Source organism: Ananas comosus, linkage group 10 (genome assembly GCF_001540865.1).
Source record: "Ananas comosus cultivar F153 linkage group 10, ASM154086v1, whole genome shotgun sequence".
NCBI classification, from domain to species: Eukaryota; Viridiplantae; Streptophyta; class Magnoliopsida; order Poales; family Bromeliaceae; genus Ananas; species Ananas comosus.
In genome coordinates, this window is record NC_033630.1 from 6,351,185 (window position 1) to 6,360,591 (window position 9,407).

At 38.7% G+C, this 9,407-nt stretch overlaps 1 protein-coding gene across 1 annotated transcript; it reads right to left on the bottom strand.

Moving 5' to 3' along the window:
* LOC109715976 (ABC transporter B family member 9-like) lies at positions 1,486-8,538 on the bottom strand. Its single transcript, XM_020241234.1, has 12 exons — positions 7,958-8,538; positions 7,348-7,402; positions 6,788-6,963; positions 6,051-6,272; positions 5,706-5,944; positions 5,095-5,620; positions 4,732-5,005; positions 3,960-4,626; positions 3,635-3,863; positions 3,271-3,537; positions 2,909-3,172; positions 1,486-2,346 (listed from the first exon to the last, which is right to left on the bottom strand). The coding sequence occupies exons 1-12, from the start codon at positions 8,324-8,326 to the stop codon at positions 1,702-1,704; spliced, it is 3,933 nt and encodes a 1,310-aa protein (XP_020096823.1). The 5' UTR covers positions 8,327-8,538; the 3' UTR covers positions 1,486-1,701.

Here is a 9,407-nt window from a genome sequence, read left to right on the forward strand (position 1 = left end):
AAAAACACAACAAGTTACACTTGGGTAGATACATTTTACAAGTATTCTAATCTCCGCTATATATGTAATAGTCTATATATAATAATAAAAATATATAAAAAATTTTTATAATAAGATATAATAATGTTTTTCTTTACTAATTGTTTGGTTGACAAGAAAAAAAAATTATAAAAAAAAATTATTAATATATATTTTTTCTAATTGATATGTTAATAATTATCATATACATAATATTAGTATTATAAATATATATATATATATAATATATATATATATATATAAAAATTATCTAACAATATATTATACATTTAATTAAGCTAGTAATATAATATTTAATAGTTATATAATTTATTACTATAAATAAATTATTATGTATTTATAATAAATATATTATTAGTAAAATACTAAAATATTACACAATATATGATTTAAATAATCAACTAATAATATGATATATATTTAAAAATGTATGTATCACTAATTAAATATATAATATAATATATATAATATTATATTTTGATATATGAAATAAGTTATTATGTCTATATAATATTATAAAATAATATTTATATATATATAAAATATTACACAATAATATATTTAAAAAATAAAATTATATATATATATATATATATAGGGTACGGCTACTATCCTATTAATGGGATTAGGACCCTTATTCTATCAAGTCGATTTGAATGATCGGAACTTCAAATTGATAATCGGTACCGTTGAAGTTGATCTACACAATTACAAATGTTTAGAAACCAAATTTTGTAATATTTTAAAATCATTATCAAGTTCATCTTAAAAGTTGAAAAATGTAAGGTCATAAATGAATAACCTTCTTAAAATAGAGGTTAGACTTTCTCAGTTCGTAATCAGAGTTATCAAACATTATCTAAATAGTATAAAGAATTTTCTATCAAAAATTCAAGCAATTTGGATTGCTCTACACAGTTAAACAAGCAAACGGCTCATATAGGCCGTCAAAAAATGGTTGTCCCGTTGACCATCACAGCCACCTTGGCATTACAAATACACTCACCCACCCAACGGCACCATTTGGCGTTGAAACCTCATAATTCCAAAATCTTTAAGAGGAATGTCCAATTTACCGTGTCATAAACCTTTTCAAAGTCCACCTTAGCCGCAACTCCTACATTTTCTTTACAACCCCATGCAACTAGTTCACTCGCCGCTACAAAGGCGTCGGATAGCAATCTCCCTTTTAGAAAAGCAGATTGGGAAGTGGAAATTAACTCTTCCATCACACCCTCTAGCCTATTAGCTAAAACTTTAGAGATTATCTTCTGTATTCCATTCAAAAGACTAATAGATCGAAAATCGGTGGCTCGCACCGCGCCTTCTTTTTTGCGGATCAGGCAGATATAGGAAAAATCTATTGGACGTGTGGAGAAATAGTTGATGGTTATAAATCACAATTCAATTAATAAGATACGGCACGAGCCCTCTTAGGAGACATCATTTAAAAACAAAAAGGAACGAAAAATTGATCAAGTGTGCTTTCACTTTAATGTCTACAGGAGGAAGCGGGTAAAGAGAAATTAGCGCAAAATTTAACTTTCAACGGTAACGCAAGAATAGCTGCTTATGAGAAGTATAAAGTCCCAGGATCATCCTTATAATTAATGCAATGATCCAGACTTGTACGTACCGTGGGAAGCAACGAACTTCTTCTGATCACGTAGAGCTGGAGTGAAGTGCAACAAGGGATGCGTAAACCCCATTTGCATTCTTGAGCAGCATCTCGTGCCGACCTTGCTCCGCGATGACGCCGTCCTTAACGACTGCGATCACATCAGCTCCAGTAATCGTCGACAGCCGATGTGCCACAACGATGGTCGTCCTCCCCACCATCACCTTATCGAGCGCGTCCTGCACCACTCGCTCGGATTCTGCATCCAACGCACTCGTCGCTTCATCTAGAAGAAGCACTTTCGGGTCCTTTAAGATCGCCCTCGCGATTGCAATGCGCTGCTTCTGCCCGCCCGACAGCTGCACTCCTCTCTCCCCGACATTGGTCTCATAGCCCTGAGGGAGCGCCGATATGAAGCGGTGGGCATTGGCCGCCTCGGCCACCGTGATGATCTCCTCCTCCGTCACATTACCTTGCTTGCCGTAGGCTATGTTGGCACGTATGGTGTCGTTGAACAGCACGGGCTCCTGGCCAACCAGCCCCATCTGCCGCCTAAGCCAGCTGATCTTCAAGCTTCTGATTTCCACACCGTCTAACAAGATCATGCCTTCATCGGGGTCGTAAAACCTCTCCAGCAGCGCTATCACTGTTGATTTTCCGCAGCCGCTCTCCCCAACAAGTGCAACAGTCTGCATACAGACAATACGTTACTTTTGAAAACCTGAAAGAACTAATATATCAAGTTCAGAAGAAAATAAGTGGAAAGAGTATCGTAATTTCGATACAGAAATACCATCTTGGCTGTGCATCATTCGCATTTTAAAATTTGCAATGATCTTTGTTGCGAGCATCTTAAACAAATTTTTATTTCTTCCAAAGAAAAGCAGAAAGAAAAGAAAAATTCATATTTAATTTTCTCCTTGCTTAGGCCAAGCTTGTGTCGGCCATGCTTTTCTTTTTCCATTACTAGTTTGATGCCAAATTCCTTATCGTCAAATGTTATGAGCAACACGATAAGGACATCTTTAACATCTGTTCAATCTAAAACGAACGATAAAAGCCTAGAGTTGTTGCAGGGATATACATAACAGCCTACATTGTCTCTTAAACGTTATTCAGTTACAGATAGTACTACTAAATTTGCAATATTTCAGTTGTATTGACAAGAAATGCTGACGTAAATAAAGAACTCGTAAGCTTTGTTCTGATCGATTGTTTTGTGTTTATAATGGACAGAGTTTGATTTCATACCTTTCCGGAGTGAATTGTCAAGCACAAATCTCTAAAGATCTGCACATCAGGTCGAGTTGGGTACTTGAAGCTTACATGCTGGAACTCAATTTCTCCCCTCACGTTTGCCAACTCCGTTCCTTCATTAACGCTGGCATCGATCTTGGACTTCCTATCGAGAATCGCAAAGATAGAAGCAGCCGCATGCTTCGCTTTGGAAGCATCAGGACCCATCGCACTCGACTGTGAAACTCCAACAGCTACCATGGTTAAAGCAAAGAACACCTGCGATATTTAGAATAATGTGAAGCTGAGGTCTATACCAATTAAGAATCAGTTAATTAGGAAAAGGAAGAACAAAAAATGATGCCTCATCGACTAACCCTGAAAACTTGGCTGAAAGTTGCAGTTCCATCATGGACAAACCGAGCACCGACGTAGAAGCAGAGAGCGTAAGTGCAGTAGAGCAGCAAATAGGAGAAACCGTAGCCCAAGCCACTTATTACTCCTTGCCTAACTCCTTGCTGCATTGGAGCATCACATTTCTCTGCGTAAATACTCATAACCTTGCGCTCCGCGCAGAATGAAGCCACAGTCCGAATACTGCCGACTGCATCATTAGCAACCTGGCTTGCTTCTTCATACATTTTCTGCATCAAATTAATTATATATACTTATTTTTAATTAAAATTCAAAAAAAGAAGTCGAACGATTAAGCCATATGGAAACATCCCAATTAGTTGATACCTTGGCATCTGAACTGAATCCCTTGAGAAATCTCATCTGGGCATATCCTTGTGCTCCCATTAAGGGAAGAATGACTAGGACTACGAGTGCTAGCTTCCAGTTGGCAAACATGGCAATGGCAAGACCTGCAGTAACAGTAGCCAAATTTTGAACCATCAATGCCAAGGAATCCCCAACAAGACTTTTGATTGACGCAGCATCTGCTGATAGCCTTGCACCTATTGCTCCACTGGAAGAAATTGATGACGCAAGTGTTACGGAAGATTGGGAAAATAGAGCTTGATTTTGAGGAAAGACTAAAAGAGCGAAGAGTTCAAATTAAAACCTGGAGTTTTCAGGGTCATCAAACCAGCTGACCTCTTGGTAAACCACCTTCTTGAAAGACAACGAACGAATCCGTTCAATCAGCTTTCCGCCAGCTAAACCGAACAAGAAGTGTTGAACGGGCACTGTAATGAAAGAAATGACGCCTAAAAGTACATACATTAGTGCCCAAAACCTTGCATCTTTTCGTAGTTGCTGCGGCGGCTCATAGAATGTCTTGATGGCACTTGAAATCAAGACACCAAACACAGGGAGAATAACTCCACCGACAGCTGCAGCTATTGATCCTAAAAGAAGAATTGGGATCTCTGGCATATTCAGAGAGACCAGTCGTCTCACAGAAACTTTCCTCTTCTCCTTGTCACTACAGTTGTGCTCTCCTCCGCCAACCTCATCTCCTATGGGCTGATCTGTCAGATACTCTACAGCAGCAGGAATGCCTAAGTTGATAGTGAAAGAACGTCTGCTACTTCTTCCGACCGAGGAACCTCTACTAATTGATCTCTCAAAGGATAAATTCCTACTATAGGATCGGCCCACAGAGGAGGTCGAAGTTTGTTTTCCTAATCCTACTGTGGCTGCTTCTTCCTTTCCGCTATTGACCTCCTGCAGGCGTATGAGTTGAGAGTAAGCGCCGTCAGGGTTCATGATCAGTTCGGCGTGCGAACCTGTTTAACAAATCATTTCTTTCATTATTCACAGTAACGAATTTTGCTAACCTCATTTATGCTGGGAAGATCAAATCACACAAGAAAAGTAACATACGACCTAACCTTGCTCTATTAGTTTTCCGCGCTGCACGACTGATATTTTATCAGCATTCTTTACGGTGGTCAGCCGATGAGCAATGACTATGGTTGTCCGGTCCACCATGATCTTTACAAGCGCATCTTGAACTATCCTTTCAGACTCTGCGTCCAATGCACTTGTCGCTTCGTCCAAAAGTAAGATTCTGGGGTTCTTTAGGATAGCCCTTGCAATTGCGATCCTCTGCTTTTGTCCACCGGAAAGCTGAGTGCCATGTTCACCGACCATCGTGTTCAACCCCTATAATAAGCAACATAAATGAAATTACGCACCATATTTTCTAGAAGAGCTACTATTTGCTACACAAAATAGATGAGATCAGAACTTACATTCGGCAACTTATCAACGAACTTTGCAGCATTTGCTAGCTCCATTGCTCTCCGAATTTCATCCATGGTCGCACCTTCCTTACCATATTCAATGTTCTCTTTGATGGTAGTGGTAAATAATATGGGCTCTTGGCTAACAAGCCCAATTTTCTCCCTTATCCAGGTTAGTTTAAGTTCCTTCAAATTCACACCATCTATGAGCACTTCACCTGCCTGAGGATCATAAAATCTCTCGACCAAACTAATCACGGTCGACTTCCCGCTGCCACTCTCTCCAACTAGAGCCATAGTTGTGCCGCTCGAAACATGCAACGAGAAGCCGTCAAATATCAACTGATCAGGCCTTGCGGGGTAGCTGAAGTAGATATCTTTTAGATCGATTTCGCCCTTAATGTCTGCCAACACAAGGCCATTCTCGTTGTAGGCATCGATTTCTGGCTTTCTGTAGATTGTCTCGAACATCTTATATGCTGCAGCTCGTCCTGACGCAAAGGCATTTATACACGGTGATGCCTGACCTAGAGACCTGGTCCGAAATGTTCATTAGAAAAGATTGGTTAGATTTTGATCGCTCACATTTTAGAATTGCTAGTTGCTGAGCTCAAACATACATTGCACCGGTCATAATAGCCATGATGACATTAATAACAGCCCCTCCGTTGTACCCTTTCTCAATGATCAGCTTGGAACCATACCATACAGCTAAGCTGTAGCTGCTGAAGACGACGAACAGAACACAGCCAATGCCCATGCCAGCAGCAGTTCCCTCGTGAATAGCTGATTTGTACGCAGAATTGACGAATTTGTTGTACTTGTCGATGGCTCGCTTCTCACCAGTGAAAGATACAACCTGGAAGATTATGCAGGAAATTGAAAAGAAATCAAATGCAGAAATACAATAAAAAAACTTAAATGTTAAGGACCACAAAAAAGACGAATACAACTAGAGTACTTACTGTTCTGATAGATCCTACTGTCTGCTCTACCACGTTTCCCGCTTCAGCATATGCAGCTTGGCCACGGGTTGACAATCTTGATATTGTTAAAGACATGGTTGCGCCAGCTATAACAATAGGCGGAATGCTCGACAGCATGACGAGCGAGAGAAGCCAACCTTTTGTAAATGCAACGATGAAGCCACCAAAGAAAGTCGAGACCAATTGAATGAACTTCGCAACCTTCATAAGGCAACAGAATAACCAACAAGTCAGATGTTGATAAATTATAACAAGTCAAGTGCAATGTGGGAGAGTCGGTATATAATAGTGCCATGTTGGATATTCATAATGCATAATAGTAAAGTGTCTTACTGATGACTTCTAGTTTACATGTTTCAAAACTCAAACCATCTATAATCCCATAGCTGATTGTCCGAAGCATTCATCGTCAAGATGATTACGTGCTCATTCTGAATTACTTTTCATCACAAATCATATAAGGATTATTTTCGTAAGTTGATTGAGGTAGCTTGAAGAAATTATCTTTGTAAGTGTAAATTAAGATACTTTTCCTTTGAGGCAAGACAAATTGGGGTGCTGAAAACATGGAAAAAGAAAAGATGATAATGTCAATCATTCTCCAACGTCAGGTAGAGGAAACAGAAAAAGTGTCGATATAGGATGCTATAATAGATATGAGGTAATTAGTAATTAGGTACATTGTGATTCTATTTTCTCAGGAAAAGGTATCTCGCCTTTTCACCAATAGCATCTTGGATTAATATCGTGTCGCCAGACATCCTTCCGATCACTTCTCCAGTCGTTGTTTCGTTGTCAAAGAATGCCATATCCTGCCTAAGTATCGCTTTGAGGTACAGGCGACGAATGCGTGATGCCTGTCTCTCTCCGGTCACCATCCAGCATGACACCTCTGTTGTCAATAAATCGTGGTATTTAGAAAAAGAGAAACGAAGAAGAAACACAAATATGCCACAAGTTATGTGTTAGGGTCCCATCTGAATGATTTCCTAGTAGGCTTGTCTTTCAAGACAAGTCTAAAGCATGAAAGGCATGTCTCAACCGAAGCATCGTGGACAGAGGCTTGTGAGAGACGTATCAGCAAATAAAGCACTTCTTTTGATCGTCGACGTGGCTCAGAGACAAGTTTATCTAGGGCTATGCATTACATTCCCTTATACTTTTAACATTCACATTGGATCTTGCTGTCGCAACTGTTTGGATGCTCACTGATGATGATGATGATGATGATGATGATGAAGCATCAGATGCTATGAGGACGGATTTAAACACTTACGGAGAAATGCCGCAACACCAGAGGCACCAGCAAGGTAGACAAATTTCAGAACAACCTGTAACACAGTTATGACCTTCATATTAGATCACCACTCATCCAGTCAATTGGTCAATCAAGATCCAGTTTCATACGAAATACGGCAAAATCATTCCATATTCAGATGAAAATTGGAAAATTGGATTCCTTTTTTTTTCCTGTTGAATTGCAAAATTGGACAAATTCAAGTAAAGAACGCTAGAGATCGTTAAACAAGCAATCAGAAAATCCTATTGTAAATTTCAAAACCATCACGATATACTACGAAATTAAATTTCAAAGTTGCCTTAGAAAAGATATAACCAAATTTGAAACATGCTCTCTAAATTCTATAAAACATCCGCAGTATCCGTTCATCCAAAAAAAAAGAGAAAAGGACAAAAAAAAAAAAGAAAAAGAAATACTCAAAGAATCACGTCCGGTGTAATCACCTCGATCACATTAGCAAGATGTATTTGTTAGAGCATCAAGCTCTTAAGGTTTTTCTCGTGAATCACACAAACATTAACACCAGCAGATAATCGCAATGGAAACAAGGAAACGAGAGGCGAGAACGTGGGATCGATCTGAAAACCTTGGCGACGCTACGAACGACGGATTCGCGGTTGGCGACGCCGAAAGCGTCGATGAGCTGGCCGAAGATGAAGGTCATGAGCGGCATCGCCAGCCCGTTGGCGACCGCCGCCGCGGTGCCGACCGCCATCAGCGTCACGTCAGGCGCGTCCGCGAACGTGAACAGTCTGTGCAGCGGCACCTTCTGATCCCCGCCCCCGCCGCCGCGCTTCCCCTCGCCCTCGCCCTCACCCTCACCGTCGCCATGGCCATCGCCGCTGCGCTTCTCCGCGACGCTCCTCGCCTCTCCTCGTCCTCGTCCTCCCCCTCCCATTGTTCGTCCCGTCCCTCTCCCGTCGACGCAGTTTGGCTCTGAGGGAACCTTAGCCATGCAGCGTGATGAGGACGTAGAAATGGGATGATGGAGAAAAACAGTTAATTAAATTGGAGAAATCCAAATGCTTCTTTAAAAAAGAAACTACGTCGGCGCCTTTTCGTTTTTTAGTTTTTTTTGGGTTTCTTTTGTTTTCTTTTTATTTTCTCGAAAATTTACGATTTGTTAAATATAGGAGAGAGCTAGCGAAGGCGTCGAGAAAAATGCGGGACTCGTAGAATGCCAAGATATCTATTCTTATATTATAAGCAAATAAGTTTGTTGGTTTCGTCTCACCCCACCTCTTTGTCGGTAAGTAGGTATAATTACGATTATACCCTTCATTTCATTTATTATAAAAATTATTGAAATTGAGATTAAATTTGAATATATATTATAAATTGTCCGATTAATTATTAAAGAATTAGTCAATATTAAAAAATTTTAAGTGCGTTGGAATTTTAACTTTTAAATTTCTAATTTGATTTGAATTTGAACTTAAAACTTGAACTAAAGTTTTAATTGTATAATCAATTATAAATCTTTTATAGTATAAAAAAAATTCTGAAAGATATTCAATATGAATACTGATTAATTATAGACTGTTCAATCAATTATTAAAAGAATCATCTAATTAATATAACTTCTAGATATACTACAATTTATTAAATTGAAACTTAAAATCAAACTTAAATTTAAATTGTGCCCTCAATTATAAATTTTTGGGGTAAGCTTCAAATAGGCCCCTATGGTTTAGCTTATTTATATTTTGTCATCCTGTGGTTCAAAAAGTTTCACTTTAATTTTCTGTGACTTAACTTTTATTTATCAAAAAATTCTATATAAATTAGAGAAACAAAGTAACAAAAATTTTAATGAGCCACATAATGGAAAAATAAAATATACCCTAAACTATAAATGGGCAAGGTGCAACTTTTCGAACTATAGAATGATAAAGTAAAAATAACCTAAATTATAGAGAGGAACAATGAAACTTTTTAAACCATATGGTCGCAAATTGGGGGTGTGTATAAAAATTTATATTCTTAAAATTTAATTAAACAGAAATAATTTGAAACATATAGGAGGTCTTTATACA

Coding starts and splice junctions, on each gene's coding strand:
- LOC109715976 (XM_020241234.1), bottom strand. CDS start 8,326: ATGGCTAAGGTTCCCTCAGAGCCAAACTGCGTCGACGGGAGAGGGACG. Junction 6,964..7,347: donor TGGTGTTGCGGCATTTCTCC/GTAAGTGTTTAA, acceptor TATTGACAACAG/AGGTGTCATGCTGGATGGTG. Junction 5,945..6,050: donor CAGTAGGATCTATCAGAACA/GTAAGTACTCTA, acceptor ATAATCTTCCAG/GTTGTATCTTTCACTGGTGA.